We start from the raw sequence: 25,358 nt of genomic DNA, 5'->3' as shown, positions 1-25,358 counted from the left end.
GGGGAGCGAGCCCACCTGGCGGCTTTTCTACTCAGCGTCCCACAGGGCTCTTACGCCCGCAGAGCACATTGGACCCCGAAAATGCATTGGTTACATTTAACATGAAGGTAGCAACCTGGATTTACCTACTTGTTCAGCTTCTGCTTCTGTGGAAGTTGTATTGCTCTTTCCAGTTTGAATGTTGCCATCTCCAGGTTAGTGGTCCCCACCCCTTTCTGCTCAGCACCCCACCACGGTGTGCTGCGGGAATTGCTGTGAAGCCAGTAGTGATGCGTTGCTCTTGTCGGCGCGCCCTGGGGTGATGCTTTCTTCAGATGTGACGGCCTTGTCCGGGGCCCCCTTGGACTGACGCCGTCACGTGGCTTCTGTGATTTACACGCGCAGTCCGCCTTCGTGCGCAGCCGCTCTGCATGGCAGCGGGCACCGTGGGTGCGCTTCGGTGGGAGTCGACAGTGGAAGGAAGTAGGGACGGTCTCGCTGTCCCGTGCAGGCCAGCAAAGCCCCCTGCGGAGCTCCCGTCACACCTGCCCCCGACCGACCCAGCCCCTCCCGTGTCCCCGCAGATCCCGAGTGGCAATCTGGGCATGTTCGGCAGTAGCGGAGCAGCACAAGCCAGGACCATGCAACAGCCGCCGCAGCCCCCCGTGCAGCCTCTGAGCTCCTCCCAGCCCAGCCTCCGTGCTCAAGTGCCTCCGTTTCTATCCCCTCAGGTGGGCCCCGTAGCCGTGCGCGCTGACGCAGGTGCCCCGATGGCCGGTGGCATCGGTGCCATGGGGACATCACTCGTAATGAGGGCGAGTTCACCCACCCCAAGCACGGTCATCTCAGCCCGTCCGCAGGGGGCGTCTGCAGGACGGCCCCTTGGAGCGGCTCCGTGTCCGCCGCTCATAGGGAGCAGGTCCCTGGGGGAAAGGCTACGCCTCCCACGCTGCCGTGGTGCGGTTTTTGCCCAGGTCTTAGAATGATTCAGGTGAACCCGATGAATTATCCTAGCTGGGAGAGGAACGTGACACGCCGAAATATTGCTTAGCCCAGAAGGGAGCGGGTAGGAGCACGTAGCAGCTCTCGGGGCCTGAAGAATGCTTCAGGGGCCCCCTGCATGTGATCATAGGTCATATTATAAATTAATACAACTTACTATTATTAATTTGGCTGCTTAGTTAAGTTCATTACTTAGTATTAGACTATTTTTGCCCATAGAGGTTCTTTTTTTTAAAAAAAAAAAAAAGGTGTCAAACAGAAAAGGAGAGAAGGATCTCTAGTTCGGCATAACTCTTAAAGCATATGGATTTTTTTCATGTTAATATTGTTTACTCTTAGAACATTCCCTAATTTTACACTTTGGACTGAGTTTTTCCTTATAGTGTTTCAGTCCTCATCCCTTATAAAAATTCAGTAATAGAGACTAATGATACGTTACAGAATTAGCTGGAAGTAGTTAACACTCCACAGCTGGTTGACCCCAGATTTGTGCGCTGAGCTGAGGCAGCCGGGATGTGGGTGGAGTAATTGTCCAGTTCATTTGTCAGAACGCAGGGCGAGCTGCCGTGCCACAGGCCCCAGAGTACAGAGGCTTCCACAAGACCGGGTTTGCTTCCCTGGGTGGCTGTGCAGGGGGCAGCCGCTCAGGCCTGTGGGGCACCCCTACCGCAGCCCTTCCCGATCGCTGGGTTCTGCACAGAACACTTCCCCTTGCGTCCCACTGCCCAAGCCTGGGGACACAGCCAGCCCAGTCCAAGGGGCAGAAGGAGAGCTGAGCTTGGGTGATGGGCATCGGGCTTCCCACACTCACAGAGCACATGTCACCCTCGTGCCCCCCACGTTACCTGTGCTATGATACAGCATGCTTTCTTTAAATGACTTGCCTGCTTAAATAAATCTATTCTTCAAACTTTACATATCTCTCAGAAGTAGAAAAATCACATTTTTCTGGTAACACATTAGACAACCATTAATGTAAAAGATGCCCATCCACGTTTACCCAAAATCATCTTGCATCCGGTTGTGATAAACATACATGGCATGTGGTGGAAAGGCACTGGAATCTCAAACCGTCCATGGACTGTTCCAGCACAGTGAATGCCAGTTGAAGGGGCCCCCCTGAATGCGCACACGGCTTGATGGGCCAGGGCAGGGCTGGCAGAGGGGCCTAGACCCCTTCCCCGAGGCCCCACATTCACTCTTTCCTGAAATTAGGCCAGTTATTTCACGGTAACAGGATGTGAGCTCAGTTTTCGATAGGAGTCACCCAGAGCCCTTATATCTTACGTCATGACCGAAATACTTGGAGGGGGGAGGCTCTTCTCTCCGCCCGATCTTATTTTCCACAGAAGCACGGTAACTACTAGTGGTAAAAAGCCCATGAGTATTTTAATGGGTTTTGAAGTTCATTCTGAAGACAAGCTTAACTGTTGGTAATTCATCAGTTCTGCATCTTGAAAACTGCCTGGAACGGGTGGCCGTTTCGACAGGGACGCGGTGCCTGACGCTTTGTGTTGTCCGACAGGTTCAAGCACAGCTTTTGCAGTTTGCAGCAAAAAACATTGGTCTCAACCCTGCACTATTGACCTCGCCAATCAATCCTCAGCATATGACGATGTTGAACCAGCTCTATCAGCTGCAGCTGGTAAGCGGACGCTTCAGCTTCTAGAACCGCGGAGGAGTGCTGCCGTTCACGTGGCTGGCAGCGGCCTAGCCACCGACTGACAAAAGTACTTCACGCCTTGCGCTCTTCCTGGCGGGCAGTGTCACTGAGACTTTCATAAATTTTTTTAGACTTTTAAAAAAATTAGGCAGTTTTGTACTCAAGGGTGTTTTCCCTCAGCTTTGTGAATTCTCTGGCCCCTTCACAGAGTGTCCCAGACCTCACCAGGAGGCGTGTCCTTCACTCAGGGTCTCGGCTAGCCTTTCCGATCCACAGCTTCCCACCAGGACCCCAGAACACAGAAACTCATTTGAGGGACAGTTTTCTAAATTCTTCAAGGGGGGGGACACACAGAGACTGTTCTGGAAACATGAAAGAAATTACTTCATTACATACAGTAGATGCCTTAGAGGTTACGGCTTTCACAGTCACTGTGGGGAAGGCTGATGTAGCCTAATAGTTCTTGATCTTGAAAGTTTTACAATTTGACTTACCTTAAATTTTTAATTTTCAAGAATCTTACTGCTTTTTTTTTTTTTTTTTAAGATTTTATTTATTTGACAGAGAGAGAGACCACAAGCAGGCAGAGAGGCAGGCAGAGAGGAGGAAGCAGGCTCCCCACTGAGCAGAAAGCCCGATGTGGAGCTCGATCCCAGGACTCTGGGACTATGACCCAAGCCGAAGGCAGAGGCTTAACCCACTGAGCCACCAGGTGCTGCAAGAATCTTACTGCTCTTAACATAAAATGCCATGTCACTGTACCATCTCTAGATTCGTCCTGGTCATATACACTGAAGGACCTTTCTGCAATATGCTGACACCTGCTTTCTTTCGAAGTCTTGTTCAACAACTTCATCTCCTTGAAAAGGACCAGGAATTGGGGCGCCTGGGTGGCTCAGTGGGTTAAGCATCTGCCTTTGGCCCAGGTCATGATCCCAGACTCCTAGGATCGAGTCCCGCATCGGGCTCCCAGCTCCACAGGGAGTCTGCTTCTCCCTCTGACCTTCTCCCCTCACATGCTCTCTCTCACTCTCTCAAATAAATAAATAAAAATCTTTTAAAAATAAGGAAAAAAAAAAGAAAAGAAAAGGACCAGGAATCATTAGGGAAGGAAACAGGCCGCTGATACTAAAGCATTGATGCCGAAGCTTTCCTTACAGGAGAGCCCCGGGCCCTGTCAGTCCCATAACCCGCACTGGCTGTTAGGCTATGTCTAACCAGTCCGAAGGGCCGGTTTTCCAGTAAGTAGAGCCCCAAGCCCTGCTCACTACTAAAAACCTGACAGAGACATTGGAACCCGGCCTGTGCCTCTCGCTTCAGCCTTGTTGGTGCTCTTGAGAGCAGCCGCCGGGACATTCATGTGTGCCACGATGGTGGCGTGGAAAGACAGCAGAAAAGGCAAGAAAATCTTGAATTATGTTAAGTATGTTCTGTTTTACAAACAGGGCTTACTGTTCTTAATTTTTATTTTCAAAATAATTGGTAAAATGAAATTTTGGTGTATCCTGAGGTTGAGTTTTAGACCTTTAAGGATTCACTTAAGTAGAGTATTTTATCTCCCTATAACTTACAGATTAACGAGACATTTCTAATAGTACAGTCCCTACCTTTATGTGGATCCTGTTTTAATAAATCCGCTTGCTAAACATGTCCTAAAAAATCCATTTATGGGGTGCCTGGGTGGCTCAGTGGTTTAAGCTGCCTTCAGCTCAGGTCATGGTCTCAGGGTCCTGGGATTGAGCCCCACATCAGGTTCTCTGCTCAGCGGGGAGCCTGCTCTGCCTGCCTTTCTGCCTGCTTGTGATCTCTGTCTGTCAAATAAATAAATCTTTTAAAAAAAAAAAAAAATGTCCTCAGAAAACAAGGTACGATAGGCAGCCAGCATTTCGAAGCGACGGGATGATGGAACTTCTGCATGGCTGTGTGGGAGGGGCTCACGCCCCCTTGTGCCTGCTGGCGGGGCCGGGGCCTGTGGTGGGGGAGCATCACGTGGCCCCCAACACTCGAGCCTCGAGCATGTTTTTCTGATTGTCTGGGGGGGCGAGCCACTGCTCTTGTACCAGCCTCCGAGCCATTCTGGACGACTTTCATCCAGGTCACCATAAGAATCAATAGTTTTTCATTGTCCCATCACTTCTTTTTACTTTTAGCTTATAAGATTTGAGCAGAAGAATTTTGATCTCTTCATTAACTGAAAAATACTTGCTGGGGCACCTGGGTAGCTCAGTCATTAAGTGCCTGCCTTCAGCTTACGTCATCATCCCAGGGTCCTGGGATCAAGCCGCACATCGGGCTCCCTGCTTGGCGGGAAGCCTGCTTCTCCCTCTGCCACTCCCCCTGCTTGTGCTCCCTCTCTTGCTGAGTCTCTCAAAATAAATAAAATCATTTTTTAAAAGAAAGAAGAAAGAAAAATATTTGCTAAGAAATCTCATTACCTACACTAAGCAGGGGTACTGACTGACTGAACTACTTTTGAAAATCTGTGTGCCGGAAGGGTTTGGGAAAGACATTTCTCCTTTTAAAAAGGCTTCTCCCTCATGGAATACTTTTTTGTTTTTTTAAGATTTATTTATCAGAGAGAGAGGGAGAGAGAGTGAGCACAGGCAGACAGAATGGCAGGCAGAGGCAAAGGGAGAGGCAGGCTCCCTGCTGAGCAAGGAGCCCGATGTGGGACTCAATCCCAGGATGCTGGGATCATGACCTCAGCTGAAGGCAGCTGCTTAACCAACTGAGCCACCCAGGCATCCCTACCCTCATGGAATACTTAAACCACAGTATAGTAAGGGGGCCAAGAATCTTGGTTGCTTTCTCTCTTCCTCTCTTTTTAATACACAAAAGTTGAACCGTCTGTCAATGGCCTCCTACAGTATTTGAACTGTTCTCTGTCAACAGGCGTACCAACGTTTACAAATCCAGCAGCAGATGCTACAGGCTCAGCGTAATGTTTCCGGACCCATGAGACAACAGGAGCAGCAAGTAGGTATCTCGGGGCGTGTGGCTGCCCTCGCCAGTGCCCACCGTCCCTGAGCGCATGATGCTAGATGGCAAACTGTTCCGTGGTTGACTTTCCTCTCACTGAGCCTCCCTTTTAGCCATCTCGGGGGCATCTTAGCTTGGGAACAGGCGGGTCCAGCCAGCAGAGACCGGGGCCGCTTGCACGCCTTTTCCAACTCGCGTGTCCGCCGCCAGGTCGCGCGCACAATCACGAACCTGCAGCAGCAGATCCAGCAGCACCAGCGCCAGCTGGCCCAGGCCCTGCTCGTGAAGCCGCCGCCGCCGCCGCCGCACCTGCCTCTGCATCCCTCTGCAGGCAAATCGGCCATGGACAGCTTCCCCCCGCACTCCCAGGCCCCCGGCCTGCCTGACCTGCAGACCAAAGAGCCGCAGGCTTCACCCAGCACCTTCGCTCCTTACCCTCTCGGTGAGTCCCCACGGGGCGGGCCCGCACACTGTCCCCGGCTTCCTGCTGAGGGAGCCGCACCGGCCGTCTCCTGCAGAGCGAAGTTCTGCTTCGGCCGTACATAGCTCTGGCCTAAAGTCTTTTAAAGTAGCACCAGCGAAAGTGCTGGAATTCCCTCAGTTTGCATTGTTCCCCCTTTCCTCCTCTTCAGCGGCCACCGTCCCCCAACCTAACTGCAGGGACGAGCTTGTGATGGTTTTACTGGTAAAGGTGTTTAGATTTTTATGAATCAGGTATTTCTTGGCAACCAGTGGTGGCCCATCCAGGTTCTGCAGTGTAAAAGACGGTTTGTGTAATCCACCAAGTCAGCCTGTATGCGTTGACCCCTGACCTGTAGGACACATGCTCAGCACATGAAACCCACAGGTCTGCAGAAAGCATGGGGCTTCCCTCGTGCTTCCAGGTCCTGCAAGCCAGCCAGGAGGGGCATAGGTTCCGTAACCACAGGCGGGATCAAAGAAACATCCCAGGGAGGGACATGCCAGTAAACAGATTATAAACAGTTTGACAAAGGGGTCCAGAACCTGGCGGCAGCCCTCAGGCTTGTTTGCCAGCTGACCGTTAGTGTGAAGCTACAGGACAAAGGGAGTTAGTAACCCAGGAAGCACATAGCCAGAGGAACAGAGGTCAGATGCATGACAGTGAGTGTGCTACTGGCTGATGGGGTCCCTCTCCTTGATGCTGCCCTGAAAAGAGCCGTAAATCCTAATCGTACAAGCATGTTCTCCTTGACATGCAGTCACTGTGGTCTGTCCTTAGTAGGAACCTGGTGGGTGCTGACTGTGGTCATCCCTCCCTTCTCGTGGCCCCGTGCTCCCAGCCCTTACGTGCACATGGGAGGACAGTTTGGTGGCCGAGGCCGGCTGGGGAGGTGGCCCGCCACGCTGAGTCCCAGCTCTACCAGGGCCAGCTCAGCACTTGCTTGCGTGACTTGCCCGACTGACTGTCTCAATTCCCCATTTAAACTGGGGATAGTTACCGCCTGGGGTCCTTTAAAGATTAAGTAAGATGACACAAGAAGTTCGCAGGACAGTGCCGCGTGCCGCCAGCCCTTTGTGAGACACGACCCAGACTGAAGCACGTCTTGTTTCAGGCCCTTTCAGAGACAGGTTCCGTTGTCTGGCGCCCTCAGTGCTTCCGCTGCAGCTTCCTGGAGGCATCTGGCCTCTCAACCAGTTTTTGGAGAGCAGACTACAATAGTCTGTATTCTTAGCACAAATGAAAGAGCTAGTACAGTGGCTCTTCAAAATTAGATGAAAAATAATTTTGATACTATTTTATGATACTCACATTAAACTTACAAACTTACTGAAAATCTATAGTAGGACGCCTGGCTGGCTCAGTCAGTAGAGCATATGACTGACTCCTGATCTCCGGGTTGTGAGTTTAATTGTGAGTTTAAGCCCCACGCTGACTGTAGAGATTACTAAAAATAAAATATAAGAGAAAAAAAAGAAAGAAAAGAAAAGAAATAGCTAATCAGGCGCACCTGGTGGCTCAGCCCGTTAAGTGTCTGCCTTCAGCTCTGGTCCTGATCCCAGCGTCCTAGGATCAAGCCTGCTCAGTGGGGGTCCGCTTCTCCCTCTGCCTCTGCTGTGCCCCCTGCTTGTGTGCTCGCGTGCGCTCTCTCTCTCTCTCTCTCTCTCTAACAAACAAATAAAAATTGTAGGAGAAAAAGAAGTAGCTAATCCAGTATAAGAAACGTAGCCTGTAAGATGGCCTCTCTGCTTGGTTCTTGGCATTTTTCGTCAGTGGTTGTAGCCCCGCCCACCGTCCTTCCCACGCACCTTCCTTCTCCTCGCTTTGTTGTCTCTTGACTGCTGGAACTTGTCATCCACATGGGAAGACCAGGGGTAGAATCATGAAAAACAGCCTTCGTAGGCAGTGCTACAGGGAGGGAAGAGCTCGTGCTCCCCTTGAGTGGCGAAGCAAAGACCCACAGTAGGGGCTGAACTCGGATCTCAGATGAGCAGGGCCTCGGTGACCAGAGCCTGGCCGGACAGGGCGGGCCCCGGGTGGTCGTGCCGACTCGTGGTGGGGGTCCACAGGTGAGCGGGCATGCTGCGGAGATGGGTGCAGGCCCAAAACTTTGAAGCCCAGGCTGGAACCCAGCCTCGCGGTCCCCTCACCCGACTAGGTCAGTGCAAAATGGAAGCGAAGATTGCTGTCCGTGCCAACCTCACACAGGCAGCCGCTGGCTGCCTCACCTGCACAGGTGCTGTGTTTCATCTGCAAAGTGTGTGTGTGTGTGTGTGTGTGTGTGTGTGTGTTGTCAACATTTAAAAATCTTCAAATGACAGTAACTTCTGGCTTCATTTAAAATGACTCCATGGGGCGCCTGGGTGGCTCAGTGGGTTAAGCCTCTGCCTTCAGCTCGGGTGGTGATCTCAGGGTCCTGGGATCGAGCCCCGGGTTGGACTTCCTGCTCAGCGGAGGGTCTGCTTCCCCCTCTCTCTCTCTGTCTGCCTCTCTGCCTGCTTGTGATCTCTGTCAAGTAAATAAATAAAATCTTAAAAATATATATTTAATAAAATAAATAAAATAAAATGGCTCCGTGGGGTTTGCCTTCCACGTGGCTGTCACAGGCTGACACCAGCCGCTGGCACTCTAGGTGGGACAAGCAACGTCCCCACCAGGCCCACTTCTCAGCCACTTGGCCCATGTAGGCATTGGAATTTGCAGACACAGGTTTCTTTTTTTTTTTTTAAGATTTTATTTATTTATTTATTTGACAGAGATCACAAGTAGGCAGAGAGGCGGGCTGAGAGAGGAGGAAGCAGGCTCCCTGCAGAGCAGAGAGCCCGATTCAGGGCTCGATCCCAGGACCCTGAGACCATGACCTGAGCTGAAGGCAGAGGCTTAACCCACTGAGCCACCCAGGCGCCCCTTGCAGACACAGATTTAAAGTCAGGAACAAACCTGTTCAATACCTTGCTTACGAATAGAGATGCACTTTGACCAACGTACCAAGATGATGGTCTGTGAATCCTGGGGTGCACACCTGCCCGTTACTCTCCGCCAGCCGAGCATTCCGTCCCGCTCGCAACTGGTGTCCCCACCGGGCAGTCTTTCTCATCCTCCTAGCCCTTCAGTAACCTGGCACAGTGTGGCCAGATGCAGCAGCATGTGGTTTTAGCTATAAAAAGGAAAGGCCGGGATTGGCTGCTGTTCTAGCGAGGGGCAGATGGCAGCCCTGCCACGCCCTCCAATAGGTCGTGTCCTTAAAAGGAGTTTGATATTTGGTTTATAAACTCCGGAAGACTTTTGTAAAGTAAGATCACTAGAGGTGGCATTGAATGACCCCCGCCAGCCTGTACTGGTACCTCAGAACACTGTCCAGAGCTCTGAAGGAGTTGTGTTCATCTGCTGAGTTTCCCTGAGGTATCCTAAGATCAGAAAAGATTTGCCTAATTGTCTGGACTTGCTCTGCTTCCTGTGCGTGCTGAGGAGCGGCAGGACCATGTTTTGCTCTGAGACAACCGAGCTGAAGAGCATCATCGGTCTTAACCAGAGAATATTCGTTGCCATTTCACCTTAATTCAGGAATAATCCCCTGGAAATATGTGTCGTAAAAAAGACAAAAAGCTTTTCTTTTTATGAGCATTAAAAGTTAGAGTTAAGTATGTGGCCATGAGTTAAGACTTGGATTGATTCTCCAGGAGAGCTTTGGAATGTAATAAAACTTTGAGGAAGAGCAGGCGTGTCCTAATAGCATTTTTATCCTTAGCTGGACTGAACCCAAACATGAATGTCAACAGCATGGACATGACTGGTGGCTTGTCGGTAAAGGACCCGTCTCAGTCCCAGTCACGCCTCCCTCAGTGGACACACCCCAACCCGATGGACAACTTACCCGGTGCTGCTTCTCCCCTCGATCAGAACCCCAGCAAGCATGGTATGTGTGAGCCGGGGTGCCTGGGGTCCGGTCGCTCCTGCCATGCGGGCCGACGGTCCGGTTGTAGACATGCTCGTGTTACTACACACACTGCAGCTCTTGCCTAAGAATTCCAGTAGAATGGACCCTTCCGTTCCACCCCAGAGTGTGTGAGATCCCAGCTAGCCCATGGTCAAAGCCCCCGAAACCGCAGCCTCCGGATCTTTGCTACAAACCAGGAAGGAGTTGAACGTGCCCCAGAGCAGCAAACAATGTCGGTTGCGGCCTGCAGATGTTTTAGTTTTTATGTGTACTCTTCCACAAAAAACTGGTCTACTGAGAAGAAATTTTTCTCAATAAAATGGTAAAACACAATAGAAAAGCAAATGCGTAGAAAAAAGGAAGAAGCAGAAGTGCCGAAACCTGAAGGCAGCAACCCTACTAGTAAGCTTGACTTTAGCTCCCTGTTTCCTGACAGCACGAATAGCAGAGGAGATATCATAGCTTTCTGATTCTCTCTTGATTCTAAAAGGAAAAATAAAATTTTTCCTGTTAATTCTACAAGAGAATCATCACGGGCTACCTGGGCGCTTTCCATGGCAGGAGAGCGCGGTCGCCCATGGTGGGCCGGTCCACTCCAGAAGAAGATAAGGGCCCTGCGGTCACATGCCCAGCTTGTCCGTCCAGAGGGAGGGCGAGCAGGGCGCACGCAACCCCAGAGTCCATCGCTAAACACAGAGACTCAGAAGCTGGGCCCCAGAAAGGCACAGGCCCGCTCTCATTTGTACGGGTTTGTGTTTTGCCACGATTTCTCACTTGGCAAACTAAAATGGTTCTGAAGGAGTTTTGGTCTTGGGGCGCCTGGCTGGCTCAGTCGGTGGAGCATGTGACTTGGGGTCTCACAGTTGTGAGCTTGAGCCCCACATTAAGGTAGAGAGCACTTAAAAATACAATCTTTAAAGAATAAAAAGAATTTCAGTCTTTACAGACGAAGTTGGGGCTCACCAAAGTAGTCACTTATTCTTAGCAAGCGCAGGACAAACTATGTGTGATGGTCTGTGTGCGTCTGGAGGGGGCGGGCCCTGGTGCTTAGAAGTGAGGACGCAGGGGCTCCCCTGTTCACTCAGCTCTTTGTCTCCCGCTGTCCCCTCAGGTGCTATCCCTGGAGGTCTAAGCATCGGGCCTCCAGCGAAGTCCTCCATTGACGACTCCTATGGCCGGTACGACTTAATCCCGAATAGTGAGTCACCAGCCAGTCCTCCTGTAGCTGTCCCCCATAGCTGGTCGCGTGCCAAATCTGACAGTGACAAAATCTCCAACGGCTCCAGCATCAACTGGCCCCCAGGTGAGAGCGTGCAACACGTCTGCCCAGCCGCACGTCAGAACTGCCCCAAGCCTGAGGAGAGCGCTTCTGCTTGGGAGAAGCCAGGACCTGAGCTCTAGGAGTCCTGGAAACAGGAACCCCACAGCTATGGCTTTTCCACTGGAAATTCACGCAGATTTGGGAAGTGGTTAGCTCCTGGCACCTTCCTGTAGTCCCTTGGTTCAGTGAGGGGAGTGGAAGGAAAATGGATGCTATGTTGCATCTGGCCAGACTGTTCTAGACTCCACACTGTCTGAACACGGTCAATGTGGCAGCTGTGATCCCTGCTTCTGCTTGTGCCAGAGGATCGATGGTTTCCTGAAAGTCTAGGATGGGTCTCCTATTGTAACTAGCGGATCATAAGAATTTTCATAAATTACCATGAAGGAATGTGAAGATATTATAGTACTCGTGTTTTGATTTCCATTTTGTTCGTCATTTTCTAGAATTCCATCCTGGAGTTCCATGGAAAGGACTTCAGAATATAGACCCCGAGAACGACCCCGATGTCACTCCTGGAAGTGTCCCCACCGGGCCCACTATCAATACCACCATCCAGGACGTCAACCGCTACCTCCTCAAGAGTGCGGGTGAGGACAGCGGCCGCCGGCAGCCCGGCACAGAGGGCCTCCTGTGCACATCTGGGGGCACCGGGGTGGCGTGTGGGCTGTGGGGCAGGGACGCTGTGACACACACCTATAGACACTTCTCAGCATCTGGAGGTAGTGCTGATGGTGAAATGGAGCTTGATTTCCTGGCCTAGTAACACCTTGTTTCTGACCGTGGTGCTGTAAGATCCCAGTACTACACATGCAGCTGCTCAGGAAAAGGTCCCACCTGAAATCTGTTTAAACTACAGGTGAATTGGAAGAGGAAGGCTTCCACCTCAGTCTGTTTCCTTCCACAAAGTCTGACAGAAAGACTGAAATCCGCCCCCAGTGCTGTGTTCCAGGCGCAACTCGGGGTGCTAGTTCTGGGTGCTCGCTGTGTCAGACTCAAGCTTCCAGGGGGTGGCAGAGAGCAGCTGGCTGGGCCATTGGAAGCATCTGTGCAGCTCTGAGGTGCGATGCCAAAAGGGTGACGCTGATACGGTGGCAGCGCCGATGTCCGGAGAGTGGGAGGGAATAGCAGGCCGGCCGTGGACGCTCATCCCCGATAAGGCCACTCGGGTAGTCAGACTGGCACCATCCAGAAGTCCAACTCGGCCCTCAGTGCTTGTCGCCCTGAGTGTGGCAGGAGGGTTGTGTCCTGGGACGACTGTCCGTCGGTGGATTTTGAGGATGGTGGGCAGGTGTGAAGGGGCAGCCCTGACCCGGGTACTGAGAGACCTCGGAAAGTGTCAAGGTTGCTTGGCGTCGCACAGAGCTTCGTGCCAGTGCCCCGTGGGTCCTCCAGTGGTCCCATGGCCCTCGAGTGGCCTCTGGAGCATTGTGGTGACCTCCACGTTCACACAAGTGTGCAGTGACGGGACGAAGGTGACATGGAGGAGGTGAATTCTGCGGGCAGGCCCTAACGGCCGTCCTCCCGTCCAGAGCAGCTGAGGCAGAGCAGGCAGAAGGGCATCTAGAAGTGACCGAGGTCCTGGCGTCAGGATCAGATGAGAAAGTGGGCTCTCCGGCTCCAGGGTAAAGAGGCAGGCAGCCGTCCAACCTGGGCACCTCGAAGCTTTATGTGATGCCATGTGACTGCGGGGGCTGACAGGGGCGGGTCTTGGACCGCTCCTGCCAGGCCCCTTCTGCAAGCCCTGGGGAGCCCTTGCTCCTCTGCTCCTGTGCCCTCGTGGTTTGTGTTTGGGAGAAGGAGAACATACAGAACTTCTCTTAATGTAGCCCTGGGCACGTGATCATGCCACTGCCCCAGCGCAGCACAGCCAAGCTGCAGAGGCCGGACCTCGCCCCCACCTCTCTCCAGAGCGCAATGTGCTGCTCCCTACACACCGTCAGCTTCCAGGCAGCCCCTTTGACTGACCTTGCTCAGGGACAGAGCCACAAATGTCATCATACTTCTTTATAGTTTGTTTTTGGTTGTTTTTTGTTTTTGTTTTTGTTTTTTGAAGTAGGCCCCACACCCAACATGGGGCTTGAACTCATGACCTGGATATCAAGAGTCACTTGCTCCCCAGACTGAGCCAGCCAAGCGCCCCAGGTTTTTTGTTGGTTTGTTTGTTTGTTTAATTTTTAAGTCCTCTCTGCAGCCAGCATGGGGCTTGAACCCACAACCCCAAGATCAAGAGTCACATGTTTCACCGACTGAACCCACTGGGCACCTCCCCCCGCCCTCCAGCTATTGTAGTTTTGACTAAACAGCTTGACCTAAAGTCCAGAGAGAATGAAAATAAAAAAAAAAAACATGCCCTAGACGGAGAACAGGGAGAATAGCTATTAAGCTCTTGATACTGACTTATTTTACATGTTCTCATACGTAATTCTCTATTTTCTTCTGTTGAGTATCCACTATACTGGGTGTTGCTTTCTAATTTGCATTTTTGTTTTTCATTTACTGCCATTGACATTAAGTTCTGATTTGATATTAATCTGCGGATTACAAGTCAGTTTTAATGTTCGTGAGTTTTCGTGCTCTCATTCTAAAGAGGTTGATCACAGTAGGGCAGCTGTGGACAGCTCTGCAGGTTGCACACTGCACAAGTCTGACAGGTGCCCCATGCCCGGTCATCTCTGTGAAGCGTATACCTCTGGGGTTAGTCAGCGCACCAGCCCACGTGGGCACCTGCATCTGGCTTCCATGTCTTGTGAGATTCTATTTGTGGAAGTAAATGTGACAAGCAGACTGTCACGTGCTCATGTCCCCACCCCACCAGCTTCCACACACTGGTGGAATAACTTTCTGAATCAGAGGAGCTCAGATTCTGTTCTGCTCTAACCCAGACTGTCAGCACTGCTTGTTCCCCACCTTCCTGCTCTCAGAGAATCCTGGCGGAGGGTGACCTGGAGCCGCCGGGCAGCAGGGAACTGCACAGGGGCGGCCACCACCCGCCCCCAACAGCCTCCCTCCCGGGGCACTAGCAAGTGTTTTCACAGGAGGGGCTGTGGTTGGGGGAACAGTCCTCCAGTGCCCCACACAAGGTTCTGCCTCATGCCTGTGTCACCAGGGAGAGGCTCAGACAGGACCTAGTGGACACCTGAGACATTCTGAGTCAGAATGAAGTGCTGGTCTTTCTACGGTAAAATATATAGCAAAAAGCTTAGAGTTTCATGGTTTTTGATTTGGTGGATATTGTTTGAGGTGGGAAAAGATGGGGAGTGCCCTGGACTGTGAGTCTTAGCCTACGTGGGAGGGAGTCCGCGCGGTCAGTTCACATCCTGCGCGGCGTTCTTGGCATTCTGCCACCAACCCTCTTCTCCTGTGCCTGCAGACCCTGCCCCTGAGAGGCTGCCACTGCCTCCTGGGCCCTGGGACCCAAGGGTCTGTCCGCCCTGGCCATGGTCCTGACCATGTCACACCTATATGGTCAACTCCCTGGCCACAACCAGCCCCTCTGGAGAGCCTCCCTCTCGGTGGGCGGCACGGTCACACCGCCGGGCTCAGGGCTGCCCCAGCGCCCGCCACCCGCCTCTCTCAGCGCTGTGTGTGCTTCCGCAGGGTCCTCCCCACCGTCATCTCAGAGTGCCGCGCTGCCTTCCTCGAGTGCCTGGCCGCTCAGTGCCTCCGGCTACGGTCGCTCTTTCAGCAGCATCGCGCCCGCGCCCAGCATTGCAGGTACGCACTGGCTTCTCCTGACGTCTGCCCGCTCGCCCTGGAGCTGGGGGGCCGTGCGGTGTGGTGGAGAGGGGGCCTGGGCACCCCTGCCCCCTGCCGTGTGAAGCAGGAACGGGGACATCGCCTCTGCGGGGTGGTCGTGCAAGGCACGTGGCTGTAGGCCGGGGCACATCTGCTTCCACGGACCTGCTCCCTCGCGTCCCCCCGCACCGTGGCTGCAGCATGAGGGGGGCTCAGGGCTGCAGCGCGAGCAGGCGGCCCCCGCCGGGACTTCGATAAGGGAAATGAGTAGGTCCCAGAAAATGTGGCCCCTTCCCGCCTGTCACCTTCTCTGTTACCCTAGGCTTTTAGAAGTTTTTGGTCTAAGACATTTTGTTTAGGCTTAGAGGAGAACTGAGAAGTGTTTGTCATAAAAACTTGAGGGGAATCTGAACCAAAAAATTTCAAGACAAGGATATACAAAGATGCAGGCCCAGACGCTAACAAGATGTGTGTCAGGTTTGTAAGTAGACAGACATCTTACAGATGGAATGTTGTTTACAGACTTCTCCAGTGTACTTCTGTATTCCTTCAAATCTTGTCATTCAGTCCTTTTTGAATCCGTGTGAGGAGGCTGTCGGAATCCCTCTAGCACCGGTCCCTGGGCAAGAAGGCCATTGTGATTCGGTGCGGCCCTTCTCCTTCCCTCCCCGTAGTCAGTCGATTATTTTAGTTTGACCCCAGTGTGTGAGCACGCGGTCTCAGGTACGAATGTAGTGATTCAACATGTAGTTCAGCATCTTACCGAAAACAAAGAGTTTCTGGATTATGTCATTCCTTCTGTTTATTCTTCCTGATGTTTACATAGGAGACGTATGTAGACCTGTAATACTTCTGTGATCATGTAGCTGAAGAGAAGGGGCAGAGTCTAATTTCCCTGTACCTCCAGCCGTTTTTATAGCATTCTTGCTTTTCTGACCAATGACACCTTTGCTAAGATTAGTGTTTGTTTGTTTGCTTGAAGTCCTGGTGGCTAGGGGTGGAGGGGAGCTCCACCAGGGTCTGGTGGCCTGGTCGCTGCCGTGCTATGCTAGCACCACCGTGACAGCAACCACTCTGTCGCCAGCACTTCCCGTTCGGTCATGCTGGGCAGGTGAGGCGGGCCTAGCAGACGTCCAGCTGTGCGCACCTCCCAGCTGAGGCCTGCGTGCAAGAGAAGCTGTTCGGAGTCGTTACCAGTTGGGTTTTTTACTCCCAAAGAGCCTTCAGACGCTCTGCACCCTGTGGAGGTACTAAGATGCCAAACACTCAGCCCCCAGCTGCTGGGCCCCACGCGTCCGTTTCCACCGTGCGGCCCAGCAGCCTCATCTCAAAGCTGTGGGTTGTCAGGGGGCATTGCCTTGAAAAGGGACTGGTCGCTAAAGGAATGGTGTAAAGGATCTACACATTAGGCTTTTGTCCTCAATTAATATGTTCCATTATAAGCTTATCCCAATAGAAGATGTCAGTGGTTCATTTTAACCTCGAACTGCAAAAATGCTGTTTCCTCAGTGGCAAACTTGGTTCTGGCACAGTCAGCGAATTCAGCATCAGCCTCCCGGCAAGGCCTCCCCAGGGCACTGGGCACAGGCCGGTGGTCAGTCTTTAGGCAGGAATCCAAAAGCGCACACACCCCCGTGTTCTCGGCGTTTCCTGTCCATCCCCATGGTCTGCTGGTGCCGGAGAGCGCCTTGCACACTTCTCCACACACTGCGGTGACTTCTTCCGATCTCCAGAACCCCTGTGCTCTGTCTCCCTGCCTTTCTAGGTAAACTGTCAGACATCAAATCGACGTGGTCCTCCGGCCCTGCCTCCCACACACAAGCCTCTCTGTCTCACGAGCTGTGGAAGGTGCCCAGAAGCACTGCTGCCCCCACAAGGCCACCTCCAGGGTTAGCCAATCCCAAGCCTTCCTCCACCTGGGGAGCCAGTCCCCTCGGCTGGACCAGCTCTTACTCCTCGGGTACGAGTCCGGGTGCTCGGTGTGCGGGCGGGCCGGGGCGGGGTGCGCGGGGCCTCCGGGCCTGCTCTGCCGGCCCTTCAGGGTGAGAGTGTGCCCATCATCTTGTCCTCTGGCTCCTTGGGAAGGACTGCTCCCCTACCCCTAGAATCTGGAGAGCCTAGGAGGGGCCCCAGATTCTCAGGGCAGCGTGTGGGCCGAGTACCTCAGCCGCTGTGGTTTCCAGCCTCCGCCCAGGGCCCCAGGGTCCGGCGGGTCTGCCAGAGGCAGGCGGGCCCGGCCGCCCGCCACAGCATCCTTCCAGGGGCCATGCTGGGCCCTTAGAGAAGGTGCTTCGGCCCTTGATACGTGCTTCTCCACAACATTTCCCTGGAGCAAAGGGCTTTTCAGGCCAGAACCCAGACCAAGCCCCTCGTCCGAATCAGGCCCGTATCCTGGCGCCGCAGTGCTGCCAGGCGCCGCCGGGGCCTCTGCCGAGCTGCGGCCGTGGGGCCGAAAAAGTCGAGATGGAACCAGCTGCACGTCGCTCGAAATCCGCTTGGCGGCCCTGGGGGTCTGCCGTGTTAGCCAGAGCGTTTTAGACTGTTGGCTCTCGGGAGGGGGACAGGCGCTTCTGCCCTCCTCCGTCCGTCATCCGGCCCCCGGGGTGCCTGCAGGAGTTGTGGGGCTGGGTTCATCAAACCAAAAAGAGAATGTGGATTTTCAAAGGTTGAGAAAGGCTTAGAGCGTGCAGTGGTGGCATGTGCCACCACACGTGGGGGCAGGAAGCCTCTGGAGGCCGTGCTGACGGGGCTGTCCCTGGCTCGTGCAGGTTCTGCCTGGAGCACCGACACCTCAGGACGGACAAGCAGCTGGCTCGTTCTCCGCAACCTCACGCCCCAGGTACGGCTACAGGTCACCGAGCAGCCGGGCACGGTCCCCAGAGTGTTCCCGCCACCCCCAATGCATGCCAACCTCTGCTGGGGACCCTCACTCGGGCCCAGAGACAGCAGAGGCAGTGCAGGCAGACAACCTCCATGGTCCGGGGGAGCTGTTTGCTTTTTACTCTTTTGAGGCTTTCAAACAGAGACGCTTGCCTTTAATTCTACCCACCGAGGAGTCATTTGCCCTATGCTCCCCTTTCCTGGGATCAGGGGCCCCAGGGCTGCCACGAACTGTGGGCTCTGTGTGAGGGGCCCTGGCTGGGTGGGTGGGAGGCTGCAGCCAAAACGGGGTCTTGTCTTCCTCCTGATTGACGGAATCCGCGGGGCATAACTGACACACCCAGGATTTAAAAGTTCATGGTAAATGACAGGGTGTGAAAGGTTAAAATCATGAAGTCATACATGCTGAGCCCTTGTAGAGACAGACCTTTGCCCAGGGGTGAGTACTCCGGGGCCATGTACATCTTCTTTGAAGAATGTCCTGGAAGAAGTGGCGGGAAGCTCGTTACCGCCCCCTTTGCTTCCTCAATCAGATCGACGGCTCCACCCTGCGGACGCTGTGTTTGCAGCACGGGCCTCTCGTCACCTTCCACCTGAACCTGACTCAAGGCAACGCCGTGGTCCGCTACAGCTCCAAGGAGGAAGCCGCCAAGGCCCAGAAGTCCCTGCACATGTACGTGTCCTGGCCGCTGCCGGCTCTCCCCGCAGTGGCGCTGGGTTCGGGCTCCCTGGGAGTGTCCTGGGCTGCCGTGAGGAAGCGCCACAGGCACAGACGCTCGTCACCTCTCGGTTCCAGAGGCACCGAAGTGTCGGCGGGGTCGGTTCCTTCTAGGGCTTCTGTCCTTGGCCTGCAGGAAGCTGCCCTCTCCCTGAGGATGCGTGTGTCCCAACTTCCCTTCTCAGAAGGACACAGGTCATCATGGATTAGTGTTCGTTGATGGTCTCATTTTGCTTCCATGACCTCTTTGAAGACCCCTCTCCAAGTACAGGCACAGCCGAGGTGCCAGGGGCTAGAGCTTCCATGTGGGTAATCGGAGGGCCAGGATTCAAGCCATAGCAGGTATCTCGTGAAACGTGTTTCTTCTGCTGCAGAGTTGCCGTGGCCCTGCGCCCCAGTAGGGACGGGCACATAAAGTACAGGGCCACAAGGAAGCCGCTGTCTCCCCCAGGCATGTGACCCACCTTCCAGCACCCCCCCCCCGCCCCCGCCGCTGCTCACAGGACGCCCTTGCTAAGCTGTGTCGGGGGTGGACTCAGCGACAGCCTTGGAGCCGTGGCATAGCTGGGTCCCACGGTGGTTCTGTTTTAATTTTCTGGGGAACCTCCAGAGTGCCTGAACTACTTCCCATTCCCCTGCGCAGTGAGCAAAGGGTTCTCTTCTCCACATCCTCCTCAACACTTGTTAGGTTTTGTCTTCGGGAGCCCAGCCGTTCTAACGGGGGTGGCGAGGTCTCATTGGGTTTCGATTTGCCCTGACGCCCAGTGACGCCCAGTGACGCCGAGCGTCTTTTCATACACCTCTCGGCCATCTGTATGTCTTCTTCGGAAAAATGTCTGTTTAGTTCCTCTGCTCATTTTTTAATCGGATTTTGGGGCTTTTATTGTCGTCACTGAGTTACAGGACTGTCTATATATTTTGAAAATTAACCCCTTATCAAGTAAACACTTCGTGAATATTTTTCTCCATTCCATAGGTTGTCCTTTCATTATGTGAACAGTTTCCTTGACTGTGCAGATTTCTAATTTGATGTAGACCTACTTATTTTTTTCTTTTATTGCTTGTGCTTTTTTTTTTTTTTTTAAGTTTTATTTACTTAAGTAATCTCTGTGCACCACGCAGGATTCCAGCTTACAACCCCGAGATCAAGAGTCACATGCTCTTCCAACTGAGCCAGATAGGCGGCCATGTGCTTTCAGTGTCATATCAAAAAACCATTGCCAAGACCAGTGTCAAGGAGCTTTTCCCCTGTTTTCTTCCAGGAGTTTTATGGTTCCAGATGTTTTGTTTACACCTTTAATCCATTTCTCGTTAACTTCTGTGGGTGATGGGAGACGTCCACCAGTCACTACTCCCCACGTGCTTCTCCAGCTTTTCCAGCAAATTTGTTGGAGAGACTGTCCTTTCCCCACTGAGTGCTCTGCTGCCCATGTCAAGTACAGTCAGTTGTCTACCTGGGGCTCTGTTTCTGGGCTCTCTGTTTTGTTCCACTGGTCTGTGCACCTGGGGTTTCTTGCCAGAACCATACTGTTTTGACTCCTAAGGCTTTGGAGTATAGTTTGAATTGAACGAGTGTGATAGCTTCAGCTTTGTTCTTTCTCAGAATCGCTGGGGCTGTTTGGAGTCTTTTGTGGCTCCACACGAATGTCTGTGAAGAATGCCGCTGGGATTTTTTTTTTTTTTAAGATTTTATGTATTTAAAAAAAAAAAAGATTTTCTTTATTTATTTGACAGAGATGACAAGTAGGCAGAGAGGCAGGAAGAGAGAGAGGAAGGGAAGCAGGCTCTCTGCTGAGCAGAGAGCCCGATGTGGGTCTCCATCCCAGGACCCTGGGATCATGACCTGAGCCAAAGGCTGAGGCTTTAACCCACTGAGCCACCCAGGCGCCCCAGCCACTGGGATTTTTATAGACGTTACATGGAACCCAGAGATGGCTTTGAGTTGCCTGGATGGCCTCGCATTTTATCTTCTTCAGTCTCTTTCACTTAGGTCTTTTAGTTTTTTGTTTGTTTGTTTTTTTAAGATTTTATTTATTTATTTGACAGAGAGGGGGATCACAAGTAGGCAGAGAGGCAGGCAGAAAGAGAGAGGAGGAAGCAGGCTCCCTGCCGAGCAGAGATCCCAATGCGGGACTCAATCCCGGGACCCTGAGATCATGACCTGAGCCAAAGGCAGAAGCTCAACCTGCTGAATCACCCAGGCACCCCTAGTCTTTTAGTTTTCATTGTATAAAGTTTTCACTTTCCTGGTCAAATTTATCCCTAAGGGGGGTTTTTTTGTTGTTTTTAATGCTGTCATGAATGACATTTTTTTTTTTCAGATATTTCATTGTTAGTACATAGAAATGCAGCTGTTTTTCATATATTTGTTGCATATCCTGCAAACTTTACAGAACTCACTGATCACTTCCAGTCGTGTTTTTGGTTAGGTCTTTAGGGTTTTCTCTGTAAGATCACATCCTCTGCAAATAGTGACCATTTCACTTCTTCCTTTCCGATTGGATGCCTTTTTTTCTTTGTCTTGCCTGATTGCTGTGGCTACGGACTTCTTGTGGGGTGTGGAGTAGAGATGGCAAGAGCAGGCGCGCTTGCCTTGTTCCTGACCTTCGAGAAAACGCTTTCAGCCTCTCGCCATCGAGTATGATGTTAGCTGTGTGCGTGTCACGTACGGATGGCCTTTCTGACACAGAGCCACGTTCGTTCTGTCCCCTGTTTGTGGAGGCTCTTTAGCACGAAAAGCCGAGTGTCTTGTCAAACGCTGTCCCGGCATCTACGGAGACAGGAGGACTTGGACCTTTCCTCCATCCGTGTGATGTGTCACACTTTGTGATTTGGGCGTGTTGAACCATCCTTGCATCTTAGGAATAAATCCCACTTAACTGTGGGTGTATAGTCCTTTTTATGTGCTGTTGAACTCAGTTTGCTTAATATTTTGTTGAGAATGTTTACACTGTGTTCATCAGGGATTTCGGGCTGTAGTTGTCTTGTGTCCTGATCTAGCTTTGGTAGCAGCATATCATGGGCCTCATAAAAGAGTTCAGGAGTGTTTCTTCCTCTCCCGTGTTTTGAAGAGTTTGAGAAGAACTGGTGTTCATTCTCATGTAAATGTTTGGTAGAATTCACCAGTGAGATCACGTGGTCATGGGCTTTTCCTTGCTGGGAGGTTTGTGGTCACCGATGCAGTCTTCTTACTTGTTACTGGTCTGTTTAGATTTTCTGTGTCTCCATGATTCAGTCTTGGTAGGTCATGGTCATCTGTTTCTAGGGATTTGTCCATTTCCTCTAGGTTGTCCAGTGTGTTGGTGCAGAACCCTTCCTAGAGTTCTCAGGACGCTCTGCACTTCTGTGGTGTCAGGCAGTCCTATCTCCTCCTCCAGTTGGGATGGTATTTATTTGAGTCTTCTGTTTTTTTCTTAGTCTAGCTGAAGCGCTGTCAATTTTTTTATCTCCCAAAAAACCAGCTCTTAATTTTGTTGCTGTCCTGCTCTTTTAGGTGTGTTCTGGGAAACACTACCATCTTGGCCGAGTTTGCCGGCGAAGAAGAGGTGAACCGTTTCTTAGCCCAAGGCCAAGCGCTGCCACCCACCTCCAGCTGGCAGTCCAGCACGGGGACCGGCCAGACGCGGCTGGGCGCCTCCGGCAGCTCCCACGGCCTGGTGCGCAGTGACGCTGGCCACTGGAGTGCCCCGTGTCTGGCCGGCAAAGGAAGTAGTGACCTGCTGTGGGGCGGGGTCCCCCAATACTCCAGCAGCCTGTGGGGCCCGCCCAGCAGTGACGACGGCCGGGTCATCGGAAGCCCCACCCCGCTGAACACTCTGCTTCCTGGCGACCTTCTCAGTGGGGAATCCATCTAGGACCGAGAGGACCCCATGGGCGCCACAATCATCAGCACTAGGAAGAAAAAGCTGACCCTTTCCAGTCCGGGCGGCGCTGAGGACCCGCGTGACCTGAGCAGCCCGGCAGCCCTTTGAGTACCTCTGTCCAGTACTGAAGACGAGCCCTGGCCGCAGTCCTTGCGAACTGTTCACGAGACAGTGCGGGCTGCGCTCGGTCAGTGTCCCATGCTGACGACAGGATGTTCCTCATAGCTTTTTATTTTGTGTTGTCTTACGTTTGTATGGTGTGTTGTCGTTTTGATTTTTTAAGTATAAAAGCTGCTTAGAATAGTTCTATCATGAAGGGCACTTTTCAGATTGTGGGCTGGAAAGGGTTATTTTATCAAGGGGGGGCGGGAGGGAGGGAGACGAGAAAGCCTATTTAAAACGAGCCTGTGACGATTATGCACATTACCAGAGGCGGGCCCCGTGATCAGGGGGAGCTGGTGTCCATCACTGGGCGCAGAGCACGGGCTCCACGCGGCGGGCCTGGTGGCCCAGACCGGCGAGCTGCGCGGAGGCGGCGGCCTGCAGCCTGCTCTCTGCTCCCACGGGTCCGCCTATGCACATTACCCTTGTTTCATTACTTTTTCATGCCATTTTTTTTATCCCAAAAAATATTTTTTAAAAGTTAAAAAAAAAAAAAGACATATCAAACATGCAAATACTTGAATCCAGCAGGCCAATAAGGAAATGTGAACACTTGCCGCGTCGAATTCTACACTTCCAGGCTGACGTCAGTGCGCAGAAACAGGCTCTAGGAAACATTTCTGAGTTCACAGCCTATGTGCGTGTGCGTGTGTGTGGAAATAGAAGCGTGTGTGTGTGTGTGTGCGCGCGCGTGGGCGCACTTTCTGTGTCTGTGTGTTCTGTGTGTGAGGGATTTAACTGTGGGTTTTCCCTTTGATTCAGTATATGCTTTTTTTTTTGGCGCATTGGTCAAACGTTTGTTACTATTATTAGCTTCTAACTTTGCACTGAGTGTCCCTGCCCTTCCTTTTGCTAATCCTATACATGAAAGAGAATTCATAGGACAGGGCCGGTGACAATTCACGTGTAAATGTTTACTCAAGGACTCTGTTATTGCGTTTAAAAATTACAGTGTATATCTCTGGAGAAATAATCTGTATACCTACCTTTAGCAGCTTTTTATTGTGGACTAATGCAAGAGAATTACCAGAGTATTGCACCGTGTTTCCATGTGGACTAGAAAGTGAGAGAGAAGACAGCTGTTGCAGAACTGTGGCCATAGATCCTCGCGGAGACCGGACGGCTCCGCGGGAGGAACGGAGACAAGCACTTGGACGTGGGTGGTGACCGCTTTCGGAGGAGCCCGTGCTCAGGGCTCCCACCTGTTTACAGACCTTTTTTTCTCCTTCAGACTTTAAAATAAAAAAATTTTAAAAAGGAATTTAAAAAAAAAAAGAAAAAAAAAAGAAAAAAAAGAGACTTCCGTGGTAAAGAAACCTATTTTCAGAATGCAGATACGCTACTTCAGAGCTCTGGGATTGAACAGTGTCGTCGCTTCCCTCCGGCCATCGTTGTGGACTGTCGATTGTCCCCCTTCGTCGAGGTGACGAGACGTTGTGGTCACTGTCTTGCACATGCGGACGCGCTCTCAGGAAAGCCAGGGTTCCCGAGGGGCAGCTCCACACCATTTCATGTATTTTGTAACCCAACTCCTAGCACTGAAGATGTTATTAAAAAACAAACAAAAAAAAAAAAAAAAAAAAAAGAAAGAAAAAAAAAAAAAAAAGGAAAAAAAAAACACAAAGAAGAAAAATACCTAATCTCTAATGTGTAGCAGTTACATATTTACCAAATAACGGACTCAAAAGAAATAGATGTTTGAAGAGTGCTTTATATATTAAAAATTGCTTTATGTTTTAAAAATGATCAATGTTTTGATTGTTTTGCAAGAAAGACAGACAATGGAGTAACATACCCTCAAGTATGTTTAAAAATATATGAACATTGTGCTCCCTGCCTGCTTGATCAGGAAACTTGTGCATTACATTTTTTTTAATTAGCTTTTTAATGGTTTTATCAAAACAAAACAAAACAAAACAAAAAAGAACAAAAAACAAAAAAAAAAAACAAAAAACCCACAAAAAAACAAAAAAAGAAGGTCCTGCAAAATTGCAGATCAACAAAAGCTGGTTTTATAGAGGATCATGAACTATGCACAAACTGGGTTCAAGACTTGTTTTCTCAAGCTGAGTCGTGTGTTAGCGAAACAAACCTTCCTCAGAGTACTAGCATCTCATTGCCATTACATGCGCTCTATATATTCGATGTACATACCCTCACGTGTGTATATCAAATATATGTGCGTGCGTGCGTGTGTGCGTGTGTGCGTGTGTGCACCAGACGGCGCTCCTGCCGCCGCTTCGCATCGAGCTGTAGAAGAACTGAGAACTTTAAATTGGGGATGGAAGTAAAGACTCTGTTTGTTTGTTTTGGGGTTTTGTTGACTTTTTTTTTGTTTTTTTTTGACCTTTTTCTTTTGAGTTAAAAGATGTCTGTAACTCTGAGATTAAAAAACAAGTTTGTGGCTTTTAATGTTTTTTCCTCATAGAATGTGATCGTTGAAGAACACGCACCGAAAGTTGCTTTCCGAAGTACAACGCTTTGTTGAATCTTAATAAATTGCAATTTTTTTCTTGGCTGTTCAAAGAAATGTGTTTTTTGATTTTTCACAGACAGCATCGATTTGCGCTTTGTACGTGCTGAGGAGAGCGCTGTTGTGCCGTCCGCAACACATGCCCTGCCTCTGCTCATGACATCCTTAGAGAGTCTCCCTTAG

At 51.5% G+C, this 25,358-nt stretch overlaps 1 protein-coding gene across 9 annotated transcripts in view; it reads left to right on the top strand.

Annotated features, from left to right (window-relative positions):
- Window positions 1–25,228, top strand: part of TNRC6C (trinucleotide repeat containing adaptor 6C) — a 96,174-nt gene extending 70,946 nt beyond the window's left edge. For 5 of the 9 annotated variants that reach the window (XM_004748809.3, XM_004748810.3, XM_045085812.1 and 2 more), the window contains 12 exons: window positions 564–710; window positions 2,507–2,626; window positions 5,537–5,620; window positions 5,834–6,065; window positions 9,832–9,999; window positions 11,132–11,323; window positions 11,788–11,931; window positions 14,942–15,058; window positions 16,845–17,039; window positions 17,848–17,918; window positions 18,493–18,632; window positions 22,171–25,228. In XM_004748809.3, coding sequence (XP_004748866.1) covers window positions 564–710; window positions 2,507–2,626; window positions 5,537–5,620; window positions 5,834–6,065; window positions 9,832–9,999; window positions 11,132–11,323; window positions 11,788–11,931; window positions 14,942–15,058; window positions 16,845–17,039; window positions 17,848–17,918; window positions 18,493–18,632; window positions 22,171–22,531 — 1,971 coding nt within the window. In that variant the 3' untranslated portion in view covers window positions 22,532–25,228. The remainder of the gene's footprint in view (window positions 1–563; window positions 711–2,506; window positions 2,627–5,536; window positions 5,621–5,833; window positions 6,066–9,831; window positions 10,000–11,131; window positions 11,324–11,787; window positions 11,932–14,941; window positions 15,059–16,844; window positions 17,040–17,847; window positions 17,919–18,492; window positions 18,633–22,170) is intronic. The other 4 variants (XM_045085814.1, XM_045085813.1, XM_045085811.1 and 1 more) reach the window with 1 other exon arrangement.
- The last annotated feature ends 130 nt before the right edge of the window (window positions 25,229–25,358 follow it).

This window comes from Mustela putorius, unplaced genomic scaffold (genome assembly GCF_011764305.1).
Source record: "Mustela putorius furo isolate JIRA1106 unplaced genomic scaffold, ASM1176430v1.1 tig00000873_pilon_pilon_pilon, whole genome shotgun sequence".
Classification (NCBI taxonomy): domain Eukaryota; kingdom Metazoa; phylum Chordata; class Mammalia; order Carnivora; family Mustelidae; genus Mustela; species Mustela putorius.
Note: the sequence above shows the minus strand (reverse complement) of the source record. Positions and strands in the feature narration are given on the sequence as shown.